General features: G+C 42.9%; 1 protein-coding gene across 5 annotated transcripts in view; it reads left to right on the top strand.

Moving 5' to 3' along the window:
• Fam120b (family with sequence similarity 120B) overlaps positions 1 to 27180 on the top strand; it is a 77543-nt gene that overhangs the window by 9362 nt on the left and 41001 nt on the right. For 2 of the 5 annotated variants that reach the window (XM_052750710.1, XM_052750709.1), the window contains 3 exons: positions 13517 to 14930; positions 21206 to 21386; positions 25859 to 25960. In XM_052750710.1, the coding sequence (XP_052606670.1) occupies positions 13533 to 14930; positions 21206 to 21386; positions 25859 to 25960 (1681 nt within the window). In that variant the 5' untranslated portion in view covers positions 13517 to 13532. Of the gene's footprint in view, positions 1 to 7566; positions 7948 to 13516; positions 14931 to 21205; positions 21387 to 25858; positions 25961 to 27180 lie in introns of those variants that run through there. The other 3 variants (XM_052750712.1, XM_052750711.1, XM_052750708.1) reach the window with 3 other exon arrangements.

Genomic DNA, 27180 nt, shown 5'->3' with positions numbered 1-27180 from the left:
AGCCTAAGTATCTTGTGGCTTTTCTGTTCTCTGACCCCAGATAAGTTTATTAAGGTACACAATATTTTGGGGAACACAATACCACCACAAACCCAGGTCCCCTGGAAGAACAGCCAATGCTCTTAACCACTGAGCCATCTCTCCAGCTCAGGTTCTTATATTCTTTCTGCCTCTTCTCCCATCATGTTCCCTGAGTCTTAGTGATTGTGGGATTAATATAGATGTCCCATTTCAGGCCAAGCATTCAGCACTTTGGCCACTTCTGTATCTCTCCACTGACTGCTGCCCACTGCAAAAGGAAGCTTCTCTGACCAGGGTTGAGAGCAGCCCATGTCTAGGGGTATAAGCATAAATATTTAGAAGGCAATTTGATGGCATGACCATTCAGCAAAATAACAATAATGGCAGGTTTATCCTAGGGCCTATGTCCTTCTCAGCCATAGGCTTTTGACTGAGGTTATACCAGGCAAGAAATGCCCTCCCATGGAGGAGGTCTGAAATCCAACCAGGAAGTGATAACATTAGGGTCGCTGTTGTACCAGTAGGCACATCTTGTCTTGGCAGGCCAGTATTGCAACATACAGGGCGCAGTGCTGGGTAAAACCACTGATGTCTTTTCTCCCCAGCAACCTGCATGGCATCTCCTCTGATACTGTGAGTTAGCCAGCAGGAAGGGAAGTTTTCCAGTAGACTTAAGATTGATTTCTCTGTGTTCTGCAGTCAAAGCGTAGTGTTTTCATCAAAAGGATCTTATTGTGTAGTTTTGGTGGCTAGCAATTTCTATGCACCATTTTCTTCTAGTCTCGAAAGAAAGAGACTTTCAGATAGTCTTTGACTGGCTTTCCCGCCACTATAGTATATGATAATCTTTGTAGGTTCATTTGGTTTTTGTTTTTCAAAACAGGATGTCTTAGTTAGGTTTCTATTGCTGTGAAGAGACACCATGACCACAGCAACTCTTATAAAGGAAAACATTTAATCGGGGCTGGCTTACAGTTCAGAGGTTCAGTCTATTATCATCACGGCGGGGAGCATGGTGGTGTGCAGGCTGATGTGGTGCTGGAGAAGGAGCTGCAAGTTCTTACATCTTAATCCAATAGGTAGCAGGAAGAGACTGAGCCAATAGGCCTGGCTTGAGCTTCTGAGACCTTACACCCCGCCCCCAGTGACACACTTCCTCCAAAAAGGCCACACTTCCTAATAGTTCCACTCCCTCTGGGCCTATGGGGGACATTTTCATTCAAACACCACAGTCTCCATGTCAGTCTGATTTCCAATCTCTTAAGTTTATCTTCTTCTAGACAATTTGTTTTTTTTAGACAGAATTCTCACTACGTAGACCAGGCTGGCTTGAACTCACAGAGATGCACCTGACTCAGCCTCCATGTTCTAGAATTAAAAGCATGTGCCACCATGCCCAGCAACTCAGAATCATTTATTTCTGGTGTTTTGAAGTTTTGTGAGGATGTATCTTGTAGATCTTTTGAGGTTTGCTTTTTGAGCACTGACTGGCATTTCCAACACGTCTTCTAGATATGAGAAGTTTTCTTCAATTATTTCTTTGATGATTTTCTTCTCTTCATTTAAGAAATTCTCTCTTCCTGTAATTTCTATTTTTGGATGCCAGGACACTTGTTTTAATCTAGTTGTCTTGCATTTTGTTTTCTCAGTCTCTTTGTGTTCCATCATCTTAGAGATGCCATTCTATTTATCATTCATTAATTTATCTATAGAGTAATTTTTATCATTCATAAGTTTTTAATTAATTTTTAAGATTTCCCTTATTCTAAGTATCCCCTCTTGTCTTTTTCATAAATGTAATATCTTCTGCAATGGCAGATATAATTTTGCATAACATTTTTCTCTTCCTTGCATTTTTTATTTTTTCTACTATCTTATTTTTATTAGTTTTTTTCTTCCTTGGTTGTATACTTTTAGGAAACAAATGCTTTGGAAAGCTCTGTGTGGTACATGAGGACTAACAGATTGGCAGTAGCTTGGGGCTTTGGTCTGCTTATCGCCACAGTCTACCCTAATTCCCCCTTGCCTCTCAGCATGAATCCTCTTTGAGAATTTTGTCTCCTTGGTGGCTGTATCACAACACCCAAGTTTTTACCTTCAGCTCTCTCTTAGAATTATACCTTTTGCTAATCAGTCCTTTCTTTTCTAATCCTCTCATCTTCCCACAACCTTTCCACTCTGTCTTTCTGTCCTTTGTCATCACTGTCCTGATCCTCAGGCTACTCTGTACTGCAGTCAGAGTACAGGCTTTTCACATAGACCTTGTGCTGATATCTGAGATCAGAGTGCCAGGACAGCTGGATTCCAGCAAGGTCTCTCCTTTAGGTTGATTGTCTTCTCCTTATTCCCTACATGGTAGAAATAGGGCAAAAAGACCCTCTAGATCAAATGAGGGCTCTACCATCAGACCCCATTCACTTCCCAAAGCACCCCACACTTCAAACAGCATCATAGGTTTTGAAGTCTGAGCTATTGAGGACACAGACATTTAAAATCTTACCGCATGTTTCACTGGTGTTCTAGTGTCTAGTGTGTCATTTGTGTCCTCAACCATAGTGAGCTCCTTAAGACTAGAAGCCATTTCACATATTTTTGGTGAAACCCAACTATCCTTAACCAGCAAGTTCTGGGCACTGTTTGTTGATTTTACTTAGAAGAAAAAACTCGATAGGAAATGATAGCCTTGATTATCAGAAAGATGTCTTTCCCTTTAATATAATTCATGGTGTTACTTCAACTCAGTTATGTATTTTGAGTGCTCCATTGAGTGTCCGACCAGAAATCCTGAAACAAATCAGAGAATGTTGCCCCTACTTTACTTGAATGAAGTTTCATTAGTTTGCTAGAAATCAGAAAGTCCCCACTGGGATGAAGAGATAAGTTTTGGGATGCACCTTAATCAATTTGGTGTATTAATAATTGGATTTTGTCAGGAGTTCACATTTTAAAAAAATCATATTGATCTCAAAGCCATTCTGCCTTACAAGTGGCTGAACAAGTGTTCCCCTGATTGTAAAGACGTTGAAATGGAAACTACAGAAGTGAATGAAATTGTGATGTAATCAAGAACTAGGAGCATCTTGCTACAAAGCTAAGTTTGAGAGTATCCTGAGTGTCAGTGGCCCTATTTAGGAATATCAAGATTCAATCCTTAAGCTTATTGCAGGATGGAGGTTAATAATTTAAGGAAATGCTCACTGAAGAAAAGTGTTAACGTCATGTCAAATCTTTGTTAAAAGTGTCCTTTGATATCTTCCTCTGCTGAGTGTTGTGTCTTAGTTAGGGCTTCTATTGCAGTGTTAAAACACCCTGACCAAAAGCAACTTGGGGAGGAAAGGGTTTATTTCATCGTATAACTCTCAGGTTACACTTTATCACTGAGGGGAAACCAGGGCAGGAACCACAGCAGGAACTAAATGCAGGAATTCAATCAGAAGCCATGGAGAAACTGGCTTGTTTTCCATGGCATGCTTAAGCTGTGTTATAATACAAATCAGGACTCCCTACCCAGGGATGGCACTGCCCTCAGAGGGCTGTGCTCTTGTAGATAATCATTAAGCAAGAAAATATCCTATAGACTTGCCTAAAGGCAATCTGATGGAAATATTTTCTTAATTGAAGTTTCTCTTCCCAGATAACTCTAGCTTGTGTCAAGTTGATAGAAAAAAACAAAAACAAACAAACAAACAAAAAACCCAGCCAGGATAATTGATCTCTTATCAACTTGACACACAAATACATTATTATTACTACCATAGTCCTTCCCTTCTTTTGTCTGTCCCCAAGATCTCATGTTCATATCAATATCATAATACAAAACATAAATAACTTTAAAAGTTCCATGGCTTTAAAATTTTCAACATTTTAAAAGTCCAAGTTCTCTTTAAAAAACACAACGTGTCTCTTTAAAAGTCCAAAGTCTCTCAACTGTGGGCTCCTATAAAATCAAAACAAGTTAAATATTTTCTTACTCCAAGAGGGGGAAACCAGGGCACAGTTACATTCAAATCAAAGCAAAAACCGAAGTCCACGAGTGTGAAGCTTGTTGTCAGATGCCTAGGTCTCATGATCTTCAGGGCTCTAAAGGACTCTGTGGCTGTGGCATCCACAGCACACATAGAACATTTCACAGGCCCAGGCTACCTGCATTCCATAGTTGTGTGACCCTTGATGGCCATATCTATGGTACTGACATCTCCATAATGCTGGGGTCTCTGCTGGAACTGGACTGCACCTTCACCTACATCCTCTCCTGGACTTTCACAGTGCCAAGCCTCAGCCGATCTCTATGACTCCTTCATGTCTTCAAAACCAGAACCACCGGGAAGACTCTTACACATTACCAAATTCGGCGGCCAGTACGAGGTATAAACATGGCCCCGGCTGGATCACAGCTCCTGTGTGCTGACACTGATGAAACACTTCCTAGAAGAAGTTGCCTCAATAATGCTGGTCTGTTCTTAATTATAGAGGGTTCTCCAACCTCAGCTGGCCAGTACTGATTATCCCAGCAAAGCAAGTTTCACTTTAATAGTTCTGCTCTGGTTAAACATAGCCAGTTCTTCAGTTTCGCCTGACCAGAACCACAGATTATTTTATTATTTATTTTTATTTTATGTGAATGAGTGTTTTTGTATATATGTGCTTGCACGATGCCCTAGAAAGTCAAAAGAGGGCATCAGATTCCCCTGGGACTGGAATTATAGATGGTTGTGAGCTGCCCTGTGGGTACTAGGGATCAAACTTAGGTCCCCCTCAATAGCAGCAAGCTCTTAACCACTGAGCCAATTCTCTAGCTCCTAGATTCTTAATTCAAAATATAGAATGGCCCTGATGGTGCCTTTAAGAGACTCTCAAACTTCCCTCTGAACTTTGAAAGCCAGACTTTCATCATCTGCACTGTTCTCAGCATTATCTTCTAAGTTCCCACAATAGCTCAGTAAGCTCTGAACACTCAATGGCTTTTCTAGTCCAAAGTTCCAAAGTCCTTCCACGATCATTCCCCAGACATGGTCAGGTCTGTCACAGCAATATCCCATGAACCTTATACCAATTTTTATTTTAAGTTAGTGTTTTCATTACTATGGCAAAAAAAAAAAAAAAAAAAAAAAAAAAAAAAAAAAAAAACAAATGCCATGACCAAAAGCAACTTGGAGAGGAAAGGCATTTATTCAGCATCTATATCCTGGGTCACAGTCCACTGAGGGAAGCCAAGGCATGAATCTGGAGGCAGGAAGTGAGTCAGAAGCCATGGAGGAATGTTACTTACGGGCTTGTTTTCTGTGGCTTGTTCAGATTGCTTTAATGCACAACTGAAGACTCTCTGACCAGAAGTGGCACTGCCCCAAGTAGGCTGGGCCCTCCCACATGGAATCTTGATTGATCAAGAAAATATCCTACAGCGTGGCCTACAGGCAGTCTGATGGCAGTATTTTCTCAGTTGAGGTTTTTCTTTCCAGATAACTCTAACTCGTGTCAAAAATATCCAACCAAAACATGTCGGATGGTTTGGTTTCTGGACTGACAAGTATCATCAGGCCATAGCAGCAGTTGCCTGAGAGAGAGAGACTGAGTACAGTGGTTTGAGTGAGAAAGTCCCCTATAGGCTCAGATAGTGAATACTTGGTCCTCAGTTGTTGACAGTTTGGGTAGGTTTGGAAGGTGTGGCCTTGTTTGTGGAAGTGTGTCACTTGGGAGTGGGGGGCTTGGAGGCTTTAAAACCTCGAACTATTCCCTTCTCATTTTCTCTGCTTCCTGCATGTGGTTGGAGATGTGAGCTCAGCTGCCCCTGTTGCCACACTTCCCTACTGGGATAGTGATTCCCTCTGGAATGGTAGTCTTGGTGTTTTATCGAAGCAATAGAAAAGTAACTAAGGGCCAGGTGGTGGCGGCACATGCCTTTAATCCCAGCACTCAGGAGGCAGAGCCAGGAGGATCTCTGTGAGTTCAAGGCCAGCCTGGTCTAGAGAGAGATCCAGGACAGGCACCAAAACTACACAGAGAAAGCTTGTCTCAAAAAACAAAACAAAACAAAACAAAAAGAAAGAAAGAAAAGGAAAGGAAAGTAACTAAGATACTGAGAAACTAACCTAATATTGGCAGAGATGAAGGCTGAATTGGGAACACGGCACTGTCTCCACTATTCCCAAGTCTGCTAAGGCTGCGAATGATATCGCTGCCACTCCCGAAGGACTGAAGGACTATCAGGATGGGTCTCACAGTCAAGCAGGAACTACAAGTCGAGCAGCTGCCCTTGGAGGTTCCTCAAGCTGTCACCAAGGCAACTGCAAAACTCTTGTTCTAGCCACCAGTGTCCAGAGACAACTTCAGGTCAGCTGTGGATGCCCCAAAGAGACTTTGCTTCAGTCAGGGAAATCGCTGCAATTAACCACCGGCCCTGCTGTGGCATTGCCTTAGGAAACTCTGCTTTAACCACGACACCTTGAGATGATTCTTAGATGACCCTCCTCAGTTCCTCCAGACCTCACGACCGTAGACAGACACGTCCTGTGCTGCCAACAAAGTTCACTCCAAGTGGTTTTAATGCCAACTTGTGCTCTTTTATCATGGGTAGGCTGCATTGGCTGCATGAACAGATGAGCCCAGGGTATAGCTCAGGGTATAGCACCCAGCAGAAGAGAGAGGCTGTCGTAGAGACCATGGAGAGCTGAGGCTGTGCAGGGCTGCCGAAGTGTTGGGAAAGCATGACACAGAGAAGAACAGGAACTGCCAAAGGTAAAACTCTACAAAACGCTGAGACTTGAAAAACTGCGAGCTGCAGCTGCTGCCAGAGTCCGGGAAAGTCACTGAGTTGCTACCTCTGGCTGCTGAGGAAGCCTCCGTGAGCTGTTAGGCTAAAGGCTGAAATCCCTGTCGTCATAAGGCTAACACAAGCAGCTGGGTGTGTTGACTCAGAGCTATTAGAGCCAAAGCTGTGACCTTGAGATCCAAGGGTTTTCAGCACCCCAAGCTGGGGGCTACTGACACAAAGGGAGCTACGCTTTGCCTGTTGGGAATTTCCATCCAAAATACCGCCCCAGACAGCACAAACGTGGCCCACACCACAAGGCTGGCCACCCTAAACTCTACCCAGCACAGTGGGCGGCATCATTGCCTGTGACCACTCTGTATATGGGCCCTCAGCCCTAAGCGCTCAGGTGTCCAACCTGCGCCTCCCTTCACTACTGGTATTCCCAGGGAGATTCAAGACCAGGCCAGTGTCCTCACAGCCTCCTACACTTGGCGGGGACACAAGTTGTGGTCTATGGGGTGGCCAGGGTTTCCAGCCAGTATTCTCAGCGGCCTGTCTGCATACACTGCCCGAGCAAGTCAAGAGGTGCTAGTGCCGGCCGCCACCGGATCCTGAAGATTCAGTCTCTAGGACCAACCCATCTAGCGCCGTCAGGCTACCCAGGGGTGGGCGGGCCTCCGAGGCTAGCCCCCGGTTGCCGGGTAACGGGTTGAGGCTGTCCCTCTTCCCCAGGGTCTGAGCACCGCCCACCTCGCGCCTGGATCCAGCGCCTGCGTACTACATCCCTTTCGTCCCACCGTCCCTCTACACCCAGTTACGTAAGCACAAGCTTCACCTTGTCTCACAAGGCACGGGCGGAAGTGCATACGGCGGAAGCGGAAGTGAGCGTGCCGAAGACTGCGGATCTGAAGTCTCGTTGACGCGTCTGCAGTTACTGCGGTGCTCCTCCTCCAGGTAGGCCCTGCTGGAGGGATCGGCCCTCGGCCACCCGGGACTCCTCCCTGCAGCAAGTCCGCTATCCGCCGCGACCACGCCCCTCCGCGCCCTTGGCCCTGACTGCTCCTGCGCCCCGCTGGTGCGCCCCGGGAGAAGGGGCAAGGCACCCACCCTCCTGCAGGTGGAGCGGGGCGGAGGCTCTTCCCGACCCCAGCCGCAGGACGCTGAGGACCAGCGAGGTAGAGTCTGCTCGTCTAGAGGCCGGGGGAGGAGGAGCTAGTGCCTGCAACGCCGTGTTGGGGAGATGTAGGACGTGAGATGGTGGAGGGGCGAAGGGGCTGGGCCTCAGCTGTGTTGAGTTCCTCCGGGGAGGGGATCATCCTTTTGGTTAGGCTTTTTCTGCATATGCTCGCAGATTTTTTTTCCGTCTTAGGGACTAGCTGTTACCCACGACCACGTTCTTCAATAAGTCTCTCGTCGTTTTCCCCCCTCACACCCATCAGCGGATATTTCCTGACCTTTCCTGACGTTAGTGTATTGTAGGAGCCCTGGCTACTCTTTCCTTACCCGTTTTTGAAAGGCACCAACAAGAGATGCGTTATTTTTCTTACCACTCTCCCACTTTAAAAAAATAGAAAGGAAGAAAGAAAATCCTGTCCAGCCAGTCTTCCAAACGTTGGTATCTGTGAACGAACACCTTTGGCCCGAGAAAACTTAAATGGATAACATTTGAGGTCATTTGTTTTCAGCATTCGGAGATTCTACTCTATCTCCAAACTGGAATCTGGATATATTTATAGAACTGATCATGAAAAGTTCACGATTTCAGGCTTTGGGGTCTCTTTTCTTACATGGGCAGCTTTCAAGGCATTGGGAACGCAATAGCTCTCTGTTCATAACGGGCATTCTTTTTTAAAAAAGAAGTATCCCCAACTGTATATTGTAGGCCCTTTACAACTTGCCATTGGTCTTATCTTGCTGCTTTGCAAATATTCTTGTCCTAATCTTTCCCTTCCCATTTTCTCCACCCTCAAAGCAGTGCTTGTTTTTGGAATGTTCTAGCCATCAGGTGGAACATTATAACTTCTGTACTTCAGGTATTAGATTAATTTCGTTTAATTTCTGAGTTGACTCCACCTTGGTAAGAAGGATGTATTCCACATAATGCTATCAATTATTGTTATAGAACTTAATACCAAGTATAAATAGTTTTTATTTTATTGTTAGACGTTATTTGTCTACTTAGCTTTCTCTTTGGCTATTGTGGGAGTCTGTAAACTGTGAGTCGGTGCTTGATCTTACTTTATAGACTGGCCCTTGGTTTATTCATTTGTTTTTTTCCGACTAGGCATTGGTCTTAGCATATAGGAGACATTGTGGGATATGTTGTGATGTGACAGACAATGATGTCATTGTCTCAAAAGGCTCACCCTATTGGTAGTGATTCTCAGAGCATCTCAGGCTGTGTTTTAAGCAATAGGACTTCTGTCTAGTAGGAGAAGGGGTGGGCTCTTTGGAGAGTACCCTCATCTCCGAATTTATTTACTGCTTAGGTACCTGATAATTATCTAGCTGTAAAAATTCTCCAGTTTATTGTACATTTTTTTCCAGTCACCTTGTAATAACTTGAGGGAACTAAAAACCTCCTTACATGCTTTTAGCAATAAAGAAAAACAATAATAATTTAAACAATATCCATAGCTTCTGTCTCCTGTTTGGCCATTTTATTTTAAAATGTACTATCTGTGTTGTGTGATAGACACTTTCTGAAGAAGTGTAAACATGCCTGTTCACCCCAGGTAGCCCACTGACAGCAGTCTGGCTTAAGGAACCAGTGTGTTTATTCAGGTCGCTTACAGGAACGTGGTGACTCAGACGCAGCACTATAACCAAAGCCCACTGCAGCATGAGTAGCAGTGCGAGAAAACTGTATCTGTGAGGCTCACGCCACAACTTGCAAGCACCCTGGCTATCTGGAAATACCTTCTCCTGAGCAGTTACTGCTTTTGTAACTTTGGGACAGGTCCTTAAAAATGTTATAAGTCTGGGGAGCTTCCTGAGTCTTAGGAGGTTCCCTCTTCCTTTCAGGAAGGAATTGGATGTTGTACACATTTAGCAATTGAAGACCTTTAAATGTCAGAAGGCGTGTTCTAATGTCATAGGTCCCCATACCTTTTCTAAGTACCTGTGTGTGCGTGTGCTTGTGTATGTGTGTGTCTATGTGTGTGTATGTATGCATGTGTGTGTTTGTGTGTGTGTGCATATGCGTGCATGTGCGTGTGTTTGTGTGTGTGAGTGATATGTCATTTTTCTGTGAATATGTGATTCACAGTGTGAGAAATTAACAGTATGAAAGCTAGGATGAACTGGTGTCTGCTCTGTTAAAATAGCAGGCTTCCCATTATGGCTTGAGGAAGGAGCAGAAACATTTGAATAAAACCAAAGCCGTGTACCGAACCTGGTTTCCTGGAAAATAAGGAGACTGTTTCAAGAAACTCATTGTTGTCTTCGTGGCTTTAGTAGAAAATATTTGAAACAAACAAACAACAACAAAAGTGCCCTCTTACCGACAGTGGAAGACCGCAGCTCCAACATGGAGGATGCCACGATGCACCTGGCAGCTTGTCAGTCCGGAAAAGAGTGGAAGATTGGTGCTGCTCCCTGTCTCACTCTGTCTTCACATGTTGTTTTCTGTGTTGTGAGTGATGCTGAAGGCTTCTGTAGTCACTGCCCATGGACCATGTGGCCCTGACTCGTGTCTTAATGGACACGGCTCTTGGATCCTAGCTCCCAGTGAAGAGCTAGGAGAGAAGTGACATTTTCTCAGTGCGTAGAAATGTAGTCCCTGAATGAGTAATATTTACATCTGTCTGTCCATCCACAGTAAACTGTGGGACTTAATCCAGAGGTAGGCACAGACCAATGGTCTCGAGTTTGTGAAATCTGTGTGCTGTTATCTGTCTGCTCTGACTAGCCTTGTCTTCACATATCCCCTTCACAAAGTCTGTCTTCTGTATACTGGGTTGGATCATATTAAGGCAAAAACCACCCTTTTCCAGAAATGAATGTAAATTGTCAGGGGTTGTGATATAATTCAGTGGCAGAATGTTTGCCTACATATGTGAGACCCAGAACTACATTAAAATGATAACAGCGAGAACAGGAAGTGCCACCTTCCCAAATGTGGGGTCCAAACCCAGGAGTCCAAGAGATACCCTGATAGTTGAGATAATGGTGTCATCAGGTTCAGACCCTGATAGTTGAGATAATGGTGTCATCAGGTTCAGACTGTGGTAACTCAAATATCGTCATTACAATTTGATGATAAATCTTTTGTGTGTGTGTGTGTGTGTACATACATACATACATATATATGTATATATTACAGTAGTAGTTTTAACATAAAATACATAATATTTATGTCCACCCAACTTTTGATGTCTAAATTGCTATATGACAACTTCAAATTCTACCAGGAGCTAGCATCTATTAGTAACCAGTAAATTCCTAAAATGATAGTCCTGTGAAGGTACCTTTGTTTAGCCTAGAGTTTTTATAGCTTCTTCATTAGTATAGTGGAGCTTGTAGCTTTTACCACACATCAGTCAATTTGTTTTACAGATTAGTGTTTGTGTGTGTGAGTGCTCAGCTCTGCCTGGCTGGTGAATATACTATAAGATGAGATAGTCTCTCTGCCCTAGGTCTTCAAGAGGCATTATTTTGTGTTGCTTTTTGTATATTAAGGATTTGTTGTTGTTGATATTTTATCAAAGGACTTAGTGGCATGATGCCATGGTAAACAAAAAGAAAAAAAAGGAGAAAAAATATACCATTAAGATGCAAGATTTCTTGTGGAATTTTTTTTTTTTTTTTTACTATTGATGGACCTGTTGTCTGCCTGAAGAATGAATGTCTTTCATTTATATACAAGGACATATGTAAGTGCTTCTTACTAAGTAAAGAATTCGGATGATACTTTCCCACATTTTGAATTCTGACTCTTAAACTATTTTGTATCTATATCTCAGTTTTTTTCCATAGCCATTGTCTCAAATGATGCAACTATTTAGCATAGTACATTTTTATGCAGCTTCTTGTTAACACCTTTATTGAGTGTACCTAACGGTTTACCGGAATAGTTTGATACATTTTAACATTTGTGTTAAATATATATATATATCATAGTTTGATACATTTTAACTTTTGTGTTAAATATATATATATATCAGCATAGTAATAGTAGTATCCATACCTGCCATTTCCAAAGAACACCCTTGGGCATGCTTTCTTCCTGCCTGCCTCCATCAGAGACACCACTGTTAGATCACAGACCCACCACATGCCTGTGTCACCTAGAAGGGAGCTCAGCCCCTTTTATGCCAATCCTTAAGAAAACCTTGAATAATAATTTTACTTTTATTTAGTGCTTTCATGTCTTACGACTCCTGGCAAGTAGGCTAGGTCACATGATATGGAACTGTCCCCCCCCCCCTCAAACAAACAAACAACAAAACCAAAACAACATTACAATCTGTTTGTTTGTTTCTTGTAATAGAAAGAATTCTCTCTTCCTTCAGGACCTCATCATGCCATCTGTGGTCTGGTGCTGTACCTCTCTTACCATTCTGGGAACTGAACAGTCTGGTTCTCTGCTATAATTGCCCCTGTCATGCTCGATCTGTTAGTGAACCTCTATTTGGACCTGAAGTCTTCCTCTCCTGCTTCACTGTCCCATCATATGGCTGCCTGTAGCCCTCTAAGCCATAACCCTAATAAAGCTCCCATCTGAAGGGAAGTCATGTCAGCCTCTTTTCTACAAAGCAGTAACATGTATTTATTTTTTATCTGTGGCAACCACTAGTCTGATTTTGTCACTACAGACTTGCTTAGCTATCAGTGAACTAAAATTGTATGTACGTCAAGTCAGTGTGTTCTTTTGGGAGGCGGGGTGGCGTCTGGCTACTTTTGGTTATGTAGTTATTCAGGCCAGGTGTGATGGCACACACCTTTAATCCCAGCACTCAGTAGGAAGAGGCAGATGGGTTTCCGTGAGTTCAAAACCAGCCTGGTCTATAACCAGAGTTGCATGGTGAGACCCTATCTAAAAAAAAAAGGTAGTATTTTGAAGGTTGCTCATGTTTCATGTTCCAGTTTATATTTTAGATTTTAAAAATAACTAATACTTAAGTTCTAGGTGGGAAATAATTACCCCTTTAAAAACTTAACTCAGGCTGAGATGGCTTAATGGGTAAGGATGGCTGCTGCCATGCCTGATGACTTGAGCTCAGTTCCTAGGACCCACATTGTAGAGGAAGTTGCACAAATGTCCTCTGACCTCCACACATGCACCCTTGCATGTATGCATGCCACCTCCCACCCCCTGCTGCCTCAAGACATAAATGGAAAGTAAAACTTTACCTCTTTGAATTTAACTGAGAAATGCCTTGAATAATAAGTGAGATTTCAAAAGATTGCTATGCTGGATATTGTCTTTGTGAAAGTCCCGCTCTAGAAATTAATGTATGCTTAGTAAAAATGCCTTCTGTATTTCCACTGAAAACACTACACTCCTAATCAGTATGTCCTTAGTGTGGTAACACAAGATTTTCAGAACATTAAATATTGTCTGTGTCTGCTTTGATCAATGTCACATGTCTAGAAATAATGCCAGAGTTACTAATTATGGATCTTTCTTTCTTTCTTTCTTTCTTTCTTTCTTTCTTTCTTTCTTTCTTTCTTTCTTTCTTCCTTCCTTCCTTCCTTCCTTCCTTCCTTCCTTCCTTCCTTCCTTCCTTTCTTTCTTTGCAGATTCATAGAATCAATTATGGGTGTGAGAGGTTTACAGGGTTTTGTGGGAAGTACCTGCCCACATATATGTACAGTAGTAAATATCCAAGAGCTGGCAGAGCGCCACAGAAACAAGTACCCTGGATGTCCCCCTACCATCGTGGTGGATGCCATGTGCTGTCTCCGATACTGGTACACACCAGAATCCTGGATCTGCGGTGGCCAGTGGCGAGAATACTTTTCTGCCTTGAGAGATTTTGTAGCCGCCTTCACATCTGCCGGCATCAAGTTGATATTCTTCTTTGATGGCATGGTGGAGCCAGGTAAGAGAGATGAGTGGGTAAAGCGAAGACTTAAAAACAACAGGGAGATATCCAAGATTTTCCACTATATCAAGTCAAAGCGAGATCAGCCAGGCAGGAACATGTTCTTCATTCCCTCCGGGCTAGCCATATTTACACGGTTCGCTCTGAAGTCCTTGGGCCAGGAAACCTTCTGTTCATTACAGGAGGCAGACTATGAGGTAGCTTCCTATGGTCTCCAGCACAACTGTCTTGGGATCCTTGGGGAAGACACTGATTACTTGATTTATGACACTTGTCCCTACTTTTCAATTGGTGATCTCTGCCTGGAGACTCTGGAAACCATCATGCTCTGTCGAGACAAGCTCTGTGAGAGTCTGGGCCTCCATGTGGCAGACCTTCCTCTGCTGGCCTGTCTGCTTGGCAACGACATCACCCCAGAGGGCATGTTTGAAAGCTTCCGGTACAAGTGCTTGTCCTCCTATGCTTCTGTGAAAGAGAATGCTGGCAAAAAAGGAAATATTATCTTAGCTGTCTCAGACTATATCTCCAAAGTTCTTCACTTGCATCAAGGTGAGAAAAAGATAGAAGAGATGTTACCCTTGGGACCAAACAAAGCTCTTTTTTATAAAGGAGTGGCATCATATCTTTTGCCAGGGCAGAAATCTCCATGGTTAGTTCAAAAACCCAAAGGTACAATGACAGACAAGCAAGTGGTGAGTTTAAACCCTGAATCTAAGCAGGAAGTTCCTATGTGTGTAGATCTGGAGTCCAAGCAAGAAGTTTCTGCATGTAGTAATCCCGAGTCCATGCAAGTAGTTCCCATGTGTATGGATCCTGAATCCAACCAAGAAGCTTCCATGTGCGCAGATCCTGAATTCAAACAAGTTCCCATGTGCACAGATCCTGAATCCAAACCAGAAGTTCCCATGTGCACAGATCCTGAATCCAAGCAAGAAGTTTCCATATATGCATACCCAGAGGTCAAGCAAAAATTACCTCCAGAAACAGAGGCTGAATTTAATCTAGAAGTACTCATGTGTACACACTCTGAAATTAAACAAGAAGACGCCATGGATATGGAACCTGAAATTAAACAAGTAACCATGGTTTCAGACTCCGAAATCTTAAAGGTAAGGGGACATGCTTCTCCCACCTCTACCTACGGGGTCATATTTGAAAGTATACCTACTAATGATTTGCTTGTGGGAATTTACTAATTATCTGCAGAGAACTGTGGGAAGACACAGACTAGACACCTCTTGAGTCTAGTTAGGAAGATATCTCATAAATATGAAATCATATTGTAAGCACATTTGATATTGTCTTATAAATATGATGAGAAAGAGCTGTCGGAATTCTAAGGAGAGAATGTTTTGGGTTAAGGTATAAAGAGAAGGTTTCCCAATGGAGTCAGGCCTTACGGAGGACAACATTTGCTCTGAATAAGTGAAATGTGGGGTTGTGGGAACCCCACAGATGTAGTGATTAAATTAGTGTCTCTGTGAAGCATACTGGTAAACTATCCAGGCAAGAGCCTAGGGCTTGGGGAGAGGGAAACTTGGAGAAGATAGAGTGTAACCACACTATAAAAGTAGCTAAGTGCCAGGAGTCCAGGCTGATTCTAAGTTAACAATCTGTAGGCTCTGAAGAGTTCACTCTGGTGGAGAGTCACTGTTCAGTACCTATCTGGGAGGCAGAGGCAGTTGGATTTCTGAGTTCAAAGCCAGCCTGGTCTACACAGTTAGTTCCAGGATAGCCAGGGCTACATAGTGAGACCTTGTCTCAAAAGTGAGACAGAATTCCTAGATCTGTAGTTGAATAATGGTAACACACTGTGGTACTCAAAGTTTGTGGGTAAAATCATGCTTGGTTCTCAGCTTGCAACCTTTGGACATCCCTGTGGATATCCACCGTATTAGTACAACCAAGACAACAGGACCGGGATGTAACTCAAGGGCTAGCACGTGCTTAGCATGAGTGAAGCCATGATGGTGGTGCTAGGGTTAAAGTCTGTGCCACCATACCTGGCTTTCTCCCTTTTCATAACCAATCTTTTTGAGTCTTGCTATATCTATTAAATGAGTTTCAAATTTGTGCAGTATCCATTTCTTCCAGCTATCTTTTTCCCTAGTCCCAGCTATCTCTTATGGAAATTACTATCTTAATTGTCAAGAAATCCTCCTGAGTAGACTTTTGCCCTTTTTAGTTCATTTGTCATGCTGTGTGAAGAAATAAAGTCCTTTATTTTGTATTTTCTTATAATTCTTATCTTGTAACAAAAAACATGTAGCCAAGAAATAATGGTATGTAGCCTCTGCCTGTCTCCAGCCTTGCGTCACACTGGTTTTCCTCCTCCTCTGGTTATGTGGTCACCACATCTCCTGCCTTGTGGACCACTACTATGAATCTTTCTCCATGTTAATGCTTACCGATATCTTCTGTTGCAGCTTCTGTTAAAAGTGTCTTACCCACCGGTCTGTGTGCTCCAGTTGGAATCTGTTTGTGTGATCAATGTCTGTCTTGTGGTCCTCAGGCAGGTCATTTGTTTTTCCAGTGCTGTATGTTTTAAGCCTCCCATACTGTCTTTTAATAGCTTTCCTTTAAATATTGGTGGGATAAATGACTTCCTTCCCCTGCTTTAGCTCCTTAGTGACCTCCTGCTACAACAGTCTCTCCTCCTTAAAAAGCCATCGACCTTTTTTCTGTTACATGGATTGTGGCAGCTAAACTAATAGCAGGTTACAGTGATTACAGTAAAATGTAGACTCTCACATCACCTAAGAGAATCATAGGTAGGCAGATGTTGAGAATTTAAGAAAACAAAATGGTTGTTTGCACTTGGAAGTATTTGCTAGTGCTTCCTAGAAAAGGTAGAGGGGACCTTCAGGAAACTGCTGGCGGCCTGTAGAGTAGTGAAGTGTATGTGGTGTGGCAGGAAGATTGGCACTCTTCAGCACAGGGAGAAGGTGAGTCTGACCTTGCTTAACTTCTCTCAGTTTTATTATGCAGATTGGATGTAATAATGCTACTTCTAATGCAGATCTTGTAAAGATTCTCCTCAGATTCCTATGTCTGTAGGGCTTCTTGTTTGTTGAAGGCAGTGCTCACATGCACCATTCAGTCACCAGGCAGGTCTATGGAGGTGGAGGCTCTTGTCTCCCTTCTGACCTGAGGGCAGAGGGGTCCAAGGCCCATGACACCCAGCACTAATGCCAGGTTCCAGTCTCTGGATCTGACCTCGAGCTGAAACCCAAGTCCGCGTCCATCTTCTCTGCTGGCCTCTTGGAGATGAGGTGTGGTCAGGAGTTCCAGGATCGCATGAAGCTGCCTCCTCCTGGTCTCATGTGTGCCATTTGAGGTGATATCTGACACAGAACTTAGCCTGGGATGGCCCAGAGGGAGTCCTATTGCTGATTCTGCAGCCACTCAGCTTGCTTCTGTCTCCATCTGTCCCTTCCCATTCTCTGCCTTTCATTACCTTGCCTGCTTGTGTCCTGTGCATGTTCTCTGTGGCTCAGGCTCTGTTGTGAGGGTCCTTGTACCCCCTCCCAACTCCACAGCCTGGATAGCTCTCTCAGCTGCTGCAGGTGCGGTGAGTCTGACTGCTCAGGTTAGACCTCACAGGGAACCCCTGAAAGAACTTAGTGCTTGATTTCTGTACCTCGTAAAGCAGTACTGCACATTTTTAAATAGTATGTGATGGGATTGTATGTTTGTTTTTGAAACACTGGTTATACTGCAAAGAATGGATTAAAACTCACTTCAGAAACTCAAGTAGGACAAACTTGGGTAAACGAGCTAGAATTGGGAAATGGCAGTTGGAGAAGCAGCTGCATCATGCTTTTTGGTTTGGGGGTTTCCCATCCTAGTTTAAAAACTAATAGTCGAAGGAGCCCTGCCGTTAGAGGCTTAGCACTAGCTCTGCATGGGTTAGTTGAAAATGCTGAGGGGGTGACGGAGCACACACAAGAGCAACAGATTGCATCATTTTGATGATCAAATAGCATGATGTAAAGGTCTGATATCAGATGGAGTGTTGCTCAGCAGTAGATCATATGCTTAGCAAGGCCCTAGCTCCAATCCCTGGCATCAAGAAAATAAATAAACATAAAAATTGATGTCAAGATTTGAACTTAAGTTTCCAGTGTAAAGAAAGGAAATATGGGAGAGAACTTGGAGTTCAGAAGTGATCATGACTTATCTCTGCTAGAATTCTCGATCTTTCTGCCTGAGCCTCCCAAGTGCTAGACCTGCAGGCGTGTGCCACTGTGATTGGCTTGCACCCTGTTTTAGAAGTGAGCTAATAGTAAACAGGTTTGTGTTGTCAAGGGATTCCCCCTAGTACAGCTACAGCAGCTGAGAGAGGTGAAGGGCCATTTGCAGGAACGTGATTAACTGAATTTTACTGCAGAAAAACGTAGTGTAGCACCTTTGACATGTGCACACAATGAAATATGGGCCTGAAGTTCCATTCCTAGTAGGAAAGAGACAGTTAGAAGCCATTCTCTTTTTAAATGTCTTAGAAGCCTTCAGTAGAAGAATATGTAGGATGGAGGCTTAAACACTCCACTGAGAGACAGAGACTGAGGTGAAAGTAATTCTCTTCTAGGAGGAGAAAACATGTAAGCTGCATATGTCGAGGTATAAAAAAAATTAAAGTTTTTTTTTAATAAGTCTTGGGCCAAAATGCATCTGGGTTTGGCAGTTGGGAGATTTTGGTAATTATGGACAGTGCTACAGCAAACGTGTAGGTAGGCTGCTTGCTGGAGTCTGGAAAGGGACAGTAGGAAGACGGGGTCTAGAAAACCTTACAGGCAAAGGCAAAGTACTATGCAGTGTGTAGATTATGTGTTATATTTACTGATGAACTTAATTTTGTTGCCTTTGCAGTTAAGTCTAGGCAGCTAGAATTCCAGTTTGCATGATTTAACCACATGTGGCCAAACAAAACTTTGGGTGAAAAGGCTTGATGTGGAACATTGGCAGGCACAGCCACAACCACATACGCATGCTTCTTCTCTGTCAGTAGTCGAGAAATCAGATTGAACAGGACATTATGTAGTTTTCATTGCACTGGACAAGCTACGATAAATAAAGACAGGGCAAAAACAAAGAAAACTTAGGTGGTATTAATATGACTGAATTAAGAATCACAAGTACATAACTGGAAACATGATACCTTTAGAAGAGAGCATTATATCTCAAGGTATACACAGTTGCCAAAATTAACAATTTACTGGAAGAATAAGTATATATAATTCATTATTATTTTCTAGGCAAATTTGTAAAACTACAAACTCCTTTGAATTAAAGGCCAGGGATGGTGGCACATGCTTTTAATCCTAGGATCTCTGTGAGTTCGAGGCCAGCCTGGTCTACATAGTAAATTCCAGGACAGCCAAGGCTATGTAGAAAGACTCTGTCTCAAAAAAACAAAAACAAACACAAACACAAAGTTAGAATTGAAAATTAATTAGAAGTAATTTTGTCAAAAAAGACACGATGAAATCCATAAGTTGAACATCTGTATTGGAGTTTACATTGAAAGGGCTTCTCATTTTCAAGGTTGGTTGTCCAGTGCCAAAAGATCTCCCTGAAAACATACATATAAGTAACATTATATGGACTCAACAGGTTATATTTAGGAATATATATGTATATACAAATACATATATGCATGCAATATCAGTTAATTAAAAAAGAGGCCTTATATTTGAAGAAGAGTGGGGAGGCGATATGAGAGGGTTTAGAGGGAGGAAAGGGAAGAGAGAAACATTTTAATTAAATTACAGTCGCAAGTAAATAAACAAGAACAACTAGAACCTGTAGTAGGATTGCCTTGGTTTAAGGAAATCTGGCGGTGAGTGGACATTATGTCAGGAGTCCTGAGTAAACATTTGTTGTTTACTGACACTGTAAGCTGTCAGATGTGTTAAGCACATTCTGGGTATCTGCTCATTTAAACCACACAGTGATCAGTGGCTTTTTAAATAGAACTTGTGTTATAAAGAAACCAATGAATAGGGTGATTAAAACTCAGGTCTCAACAATGAATCCATATAACTAGTTCTACTTAGGTGCATATAAACTCGATCCAAAAATTTGATAGCCCAAGTCATCCTAACAAAATCATTATAAATGCCTCTTGGTAAGACAGTTTCGATTTAAAATTCTGAATAAAGTTGTAGACATAATATAGACTTTATTCCCACAATAAAGAGATGTGTTCTTTATAGGGGGGAAAAACCCTACATGTAGGTCATTATAGACCTTTTGATCTAAATTGCTTATTTAATGAGAAAATAGAGTTTAAATCACATCTTATGGCCTGCCACGTAATGTGCAGAGGACAAATACATATGCTGGAACATGGATTTTGCTAATTATTGAAGCCAGGTGCAATGGAACATAAGAAAAAAAGTGAGAGAAGGAGAAAAGTTGAGCAAACAAATGAACACAGCACAGCTTCTAACACCAAGATGTTTGATGTGAGAAGTAAGAGTTGAGTCTCATGAGCAAAGGGTGGTTAATTCCAGTTGGGAAGCTGGGATAGGTTTGTAGAGAAGGTAGGACATGATTGAGGTGAGCCCAAGATGGTTAGGAAGCGGGAGGTTAGGAAGCCGTGGTAGAGCAGACAGGTGGGATTCGTGCTTCCAGAGCACAAAGTGGAAGAGAACTACTGCTTGGAGACAGTGATGTCCCCTGAAATGAGCATAGCAGTTTCTGTGAGAGCAAAATGGTATACAGAGAGGTAAAGGAGATTTGAGACCTACTGGGACTAAATGTCATGGTGAAGTTTGTGGTAGCCATTTGGATGTCTTATACAGGGAAACAGATTTATCTGTTCCTGAGAAGACAATATGGTGGTCATATGAATGAGCAGTTGGTATGGGGAGAAGCTCTGCTGGGGACTCAGTTGGGAGCCCTTTGTACCAATCCTACTGGAAAACAGAAGTGTGTTTATTGGGAGGCCTTGAGTAGACATAATAATAAGATACTAAGAGCTGGGCATGAAGGTATGCACCTTTAATCCCAGCACTCAGGAGGCAGAGGCAGGTGGATCTCTATGAGTTCAAGGCCAGCCTGATCTACAAAGTGAGTTCCAGGACAGCCAGGGCTGTTACACAGAGAAACCCTGTCTTGGGGGGATAGGGGTCGGTGGAGATACTGCACAGTAAGTGTAAAATTGGTTGATTGGAGGCCACAGGAGAAGGGTAATACAAACAAAGTTTGAACTTGTTAGTCCAAAAGAAAAAAAAAAAACATAAATACCACTTGATGTGCTTGAATGACAGTTTCTCATTTGAATATCTTAGATTAAACTGATAAGTGGTATTGACTGTTTCTGTTTGAAACTCAAGTTTGTTTTCAAGGAGAAATCTGTTGCATCTGAATCCTTGAGCAGGTTGCCAAGATGAATCATGTCCACTCAGAAAGCTACCTAGTGTACAACATTATGAGCAGTGGAGAGATTGAGTGCAGCAACACCCTGGAGGATGAGCTGGACCAAGCTCTACCCAGCCAAGCCTTCATCTACCGTCCAGTCCGGCAGCGTGTGTACTGGCTTTTACTTGGGGACTGGAAAGGTGAGAGCCAGTTGGTCTCTTTTAGCAATGATTCTGTTTGGAGTTGGGTTCTGAGAAATGTAGGAGAGTGCAATCTCCAAGGACAAGCAGACAACAGGTTTTGTTTGTCTGTAAAATCTGTACTTGAGAATGCTATTAAAGATTAATGCCACAAGATATTACCATCTAATTAGCATAATTGGTCAGAATCATTAATGAGGATTGCACTGTCACTATGAAATGTCATATTTTTATATCTTAAAACTGTGCTTTTTAAAAACTGAAAACTCTTACCTGCTGTAGTCATGTATGGTGTGTTTTTGGGTACTATCTATATATCCCTCAAAGTAAGATTTTCGTAAAACAATTGTATAAAATCTAATAATTTAAAAATATAAACAGATGTCCTTTAGCATTTTATGATATGTTTATATGTTTCCTAAAGCATTTTATATTGTGAACATAGCAAAAGAGTAGTTGAGCATGGATGACCAGAGCAGTAAAAATGAGAGGTTCTTAAACACCAGGGTTTTCATAACTCACAAAAGGGTGCTTATGTCTGTTTGTCCGAACATTATTTTGAGATAACAGTATTGTTATTATTTCTTCAAGAAAATAAACCTGTCATAATTTAAAGGTGGGGTACAAAGCAAGGGCCTGGTCAGTTCTGTTTATAGCCATGGGTCCTTTCCTTTTTTTCCCTCAGAAGTCAGCTGCTCTCTTACCATGTGACGGCTTTCACTCAGACTCACCACTGTGGCACCTGCCTGGTTATTTGTGTGCTTATTTGTCTAATGTCCATGGCCAAAGTAATATTATAGTGACTTCTTTTGCCCTGGTGTGAATCAAGTGATTTCTGTGTATGCTTTGAATGTATGTTTAAACTTAATCTTTCCTGGGGTGTTGGTATTTAGTAAGCATTTCTTAGAGACAGTAGCCATAGTGGTTGAATTGCTTGCTCAGATGGGAGATTTGGATTCTCAGTATCATTAGGTGAGCAGCAGTGGCCATGTTAATTTGCCTATCCGGAAAAGCCCATCCATGTACCATGCAGATTGGAGGGTGAGGGTCCAGCACTGGAGCTCAGCTTACGCTTGCATAGCCTTTTGCCAGAGGATCTGAAGCTACACACACTGAATTGTGTTTGGAGTGTTTAGCACCCCTCCTGACTGCCTTTGGATCCTGGCCTCCTGGGAACACTAGGGCATCTAATTGTCCCAGAGGGGAGCCTCCTCTGGGACTGTAGACTGGTATTGCTTTATTTGTACTTATGTGGTATTCACATGATGGGAAGGCATTGTGGCTAACACTCACTCCCTCTGAGCATTCTTGCTTTTATACCTGTTCTTTGCTATGGTTATCTCTCCCTCTTTTTTTCTCTGTAATAATAATCATAACATAAATCAGAATGTCTTAAGCAGTTTTTACTCATGACCCTTTTTCATGAGAATTTTTCCTATGGCTCCAGGTATATAAAATATGTATGCACATGAAAGGTTTGATGTTAATAATGAATTTACTTTAAAACAGTTCTTTGGCATACATGTAATCTGACCTTTGTTAAAGAGAAGTGGACACTGATGAGATGCATGTGCTTGTCTAACACAGGACGACCCAATGATACACTAATTTGATATGTACATACTGAGAAGTGACGGCAAGAAAACATTAAAAGTCTTTGTTTTACGTCATTAAACCATTGTGTTTCTGTAGTACAGAAAACTCTGTATGCATAATGAAAACACTGCTGTTCATAACATACAATAGTCTTGAATCTAAGCTGATGTGTTTTGAGGAGTATTGTTGGGATTGCACGGTATAAAGGCATGTATAGTACAAAATGCACATGTTGTGTGTTCAAGGTTGCACTGAGGTTGTACTGTGCAACATGGGAATGCTGCCAGAAACACCCCAGATTTATTATACATTTGGTTTTGAATTAATTTTTGGTCCTTGAGTGAATGGTGGTTAGTGTTAATTGTCAACAGAATCTAGAATCACCTCGGAGACAAGACCCTGACCATGCCTCTGGGATGATCTTGATTACTGTGGGCGATGTAGGAAGACTGTGGACTGTGGGTGGGACTGTTCCCTGGACAGGGGATCCTGGACTATATGCAGTGGTGAGAAGGGGCTGAGCAATAGCGTTCGTTATCAGCTTCCGCTCTCCGACTATGGCTGCTTCAGGCTCCTATGGCCATGATTTCCCTGTCCTTATGGGACTGCACGCTATGAACCAGAATCAGTAACCTTCCCTCAAGTCACTTTTCTCCAGGAATTTTATCACAGTTTAAAAAACCTAGGAGAAGTGTTCCGAAATCTCTTACTGTTTCCAGTTTTTGTTTGTTTACACTGAGCAGTCGGTGCTGCAGGGAGAGCTCCTACTCTACACCTGTAATCCCATTAGTTGACAGTGTTGGAGAAACATTGTCAGCCCTCAGCTTTGGACGTTTGGTTGATTCCAGTTTCTGCTGGCATTCTGAGGACAGCTCTAAGGCAACTAACAGCATTGTGTGAGGGCAGGCCTCAGCTGAGCCTTCAGTCTTTCAGAGTCCCAAACATGTTCTTAAGGATCAGTTAAAATAGTGTAAGAACCAAAGCTGTACACAATTATGAATTAAACCAATAATATAAAAATATAGAACTATAAGAACAAAGTTTTTTTTTTTTTTTTTTTTTTTTTCGAGACAGGGTTTCTCTATGTAGCTTTGCGCCTCTCCTGGAACTCACTTGGTAGCCCAGGCTGGCCTCGAACTCACAGAGATCCGCCTGGCTCTGCCTCCCGAGTGCTGGGATTAAAGGCGTGCGCCACCACCGCCCGGCTCAAAGTTTTTTTTTTTAAGTTGGGGTAGGGCTGTGGAGATGATTCAGTGGGTAAGAGTGCTTATCCCAGAAGTGGGAGGACCTGAGCTTGAGTCCCCAGAACTCATGGAAAAGCCAGACATGTAGCACAAGTGTCTGTTATTCCAGTGCTCCTGGCGGGAGATGGGAGGGCAAGACAGGAAAATCTGGAGCTCCTGGGCCAGCTCTCACTACCCAGTGAAAACAGCAGAGACTGTGTCAAACAAGGCAGAAAGCAAGGGCCGACATCCGACATGTGAGGTTATCCTCTGAGCTTCACACACTTGCATTCAAACACACCAGTGTGTTCAGCGACCCCCACACACCGGCTAGAGGAAGCCCCTTCGGAAACGGGTAGGAGAATTACCACCAATTCCAGACAGCCTGGGCTGTCAAATGAAATCTTATATTAAAAAACCAACAAGCTGGGCATGGTGGCACACACCTTTAGTCCCAGCGCTTATGAGACAGAGGCAGGTAGATGTCTTTGAGTTTGAGGCCTACATAGAGAGACCCTGTCTCAACAAACAAACAAACAAAACACAAGGGTAAGACCCTGTCCTGACAAATAAGCCTGCAGGATTGTACCAGATTGGAGTGTGTGAGTGCTGAGGTTAGAATCAACTTGGCTATTCCATTTTCTCTTTGCTTGCCCAATACCAGCCTCATCCCAGGTAGTTGAAATCAGTATCTCTTCTCCCTGCCTGTGAGAAGAGGCCAAACAGCACTTTATAAATGTGTACAAGTCATCCACACAAGGGTTTTTAGGCAAGAAACCAGAAATATAAACACACATATTTAGATAGTCCTAGGAAAAACAAGTACTGGTTAAATAGAAAAAAATTTTCAAAGTGTAAATGCACTGCTGGGAGAGAGGTGGAGGGTAGGTATCACCGATGAAGATCAGTCCCTGAACTGAGATGAGATTAGGTACAGGCAGCCTTGATCTCTTCAGTGTAGGAAGTCAGTTCAAGAGTGGATTCATGGTGTGAACGTCTGTTCCCAGGGTAGTGTGTGACACAACCTACCCTGCCTTCCCACTTACCTCTCTCCTGTGCCACTGTTGTGAAAGTGTTTAGTAAGAACTGCGATGTTATGAGAGTCCTTTTTGGTCTTTAATTTTTTTTATGTATCAGAGTGTTTTGTTTGCATGTATATCTATCTTTGCACCGTGTGTGTGCCTGGTGTCTGTGGAGGTCAGAAGCGGGTGTCAGATCCCTGAAAATGGAGTTTATGGTTTGAGAGTGGTCATGTGAGTGCTGGGAATTGAACTCAGCTCTTCTGTAAGAACAAGTGCTTTTAACCACCAGCCTATCTCCCCAGCCCCCTCCTTCTGGCCTTGAACTCAATATTTGAAGTCACATTCAAACCCTACATTAGACTTTTCAAAATAAAAGTTCTTCTGTATGTTTGGTGAGTAATTATTGTAAACTTTCAGTTGGCTCAGGTTTTTCTGTTTTTGTTGTTTTCTCCTTTTTAGCAAAGCAGTGTGAAAGGAATGGATGGGTCACCGTTAGACTGAAGAAACATAATAGCTGTTGGTGACACAATCACTTTCATCCCTGGGGTGAAAGGAAACATTCATGAGGCAAATGAGTTTGCAAGGGCTTTGTGGTCCTCCTGCACCTGCTGACCCTGTTATCTTTACTCAGATGGAGCCAGCACCGGCCCGGTGGTCAAGGAGTGGTTTGTGTACCCTGGGAACCCCCTGAAGCAGCCAGACCTTGTTAGGCCTCTGCAGATGACTGTTCAAGGTATGTACAGTGTAGCTGACATTTCCTTTGGGCCACCAGTCAGCTGCCAAATAATGAGACAGCGACTTCTTATTAATTATCAAAGCTCAGCCTTAGCTTAGGCTTGTCCCACTAGCTCTTATAACTTAATTTAACCTGTTTCTGTTCATCTACATTTTGCCTCAGGGCTTTTTAACCTTTCTTTCATTCTGTATGTCCTGCTTTCCTGCTTCCTCTGACTGGGCTGGCTGACTGGCTGGCCTCTGGCTGGGCTGGCTGGCCAGCTCTCCTACTCTCTGCTCACCAGCCCTGCCTGTCTCTCATCTGCGTAACTATTGATCATTTAGCTTTTGATTAGACCAGTCAGGTTCCTTAGGCAAGCAAGGTGAAACACCAACACATCTTTACATAGTCAAACAAATGCAACACATAACACATCTTTACATAATTAAACAAATATTCTATTCCACAACAGTACAGTCTTAAGCTATCCGTCTTAAGGTGTCAGCTCAAGAAAGAACACACTATATGAATGTCTGTGTTGCAGAATTACATGTTAACTGATACTAGTTTTAATTCCTATCCCCTGAAAGACTCCAGTGATGGAGTTGGTAACTGATAGGCTTTGTGGGGGTGAGGAGTGGGAAGGGTCTAGGAGGGGTGTGGATAGAGGTCAGCACTGAGAATCTTCTTCAGTCCATTTTGATTCTATTTTTTAAAGATAGTCTCTCACTGAACTTGGAACTCCTTGGTTTGACTAGACTTGCTGACCAGTGAGCCACAGAGACGGCCTGTTTATACCTGCCAGCTCTGGTATTGCAGATGCATAGCATTGCACTTGGCTGTTTTGTGTGTGTGGATTCTGGAGGATTGAAGTCAGGGCCTCATGCTTATGTGGGTATTTTACCTACTTAGCCCTCTCTCCAGCCACCTGGTAGGCTTTTTGTGACTGGATCTTGAAGGCGCTGACCTAATCAATGGCTCCGTCCATTGATGGAGTCATAACTTGATGGTATTATTGGGAACTTAGGAGGTGGGCCTAGTTGGGAGGTGGGTACCTGGGATGTGCCTTTGAAGGCATTCTCACTCTCAAAGCATGTGACACAGACAGGGAGACCCTGTCAGTCATCCTCCTCTCTGGTATCAGGGGAGACTTAGAAGGGTTTTGCTTCAGCCTTGTCCCCATCTCAGATGTTAGTTTTTCTTTTCTTTAAAGGTAGCTGTCACTGGCTGCCTCATAA

Source organism: Peromyscus californicus, unplaced genomic scaffold (assembly GCF_007827085.1).
Source record: "Peromyscus californicus insignis strain IS unplaced genomic scaffold, ASM782708v3 Scaffold_22__1_contigs__length_63687245, whole genome shotgun sequence".
Lineage (NCBI taxonomy): Eukaryota > Metazoa > Chordata > Mammalia > Rodentia > Cricetidae > Peromyscus > Peromyscus californicus.
Note: the sequence above shows the minus strand (reverse complement) of the source record. Positions and strands in the feature narration are given on the sequence as shown.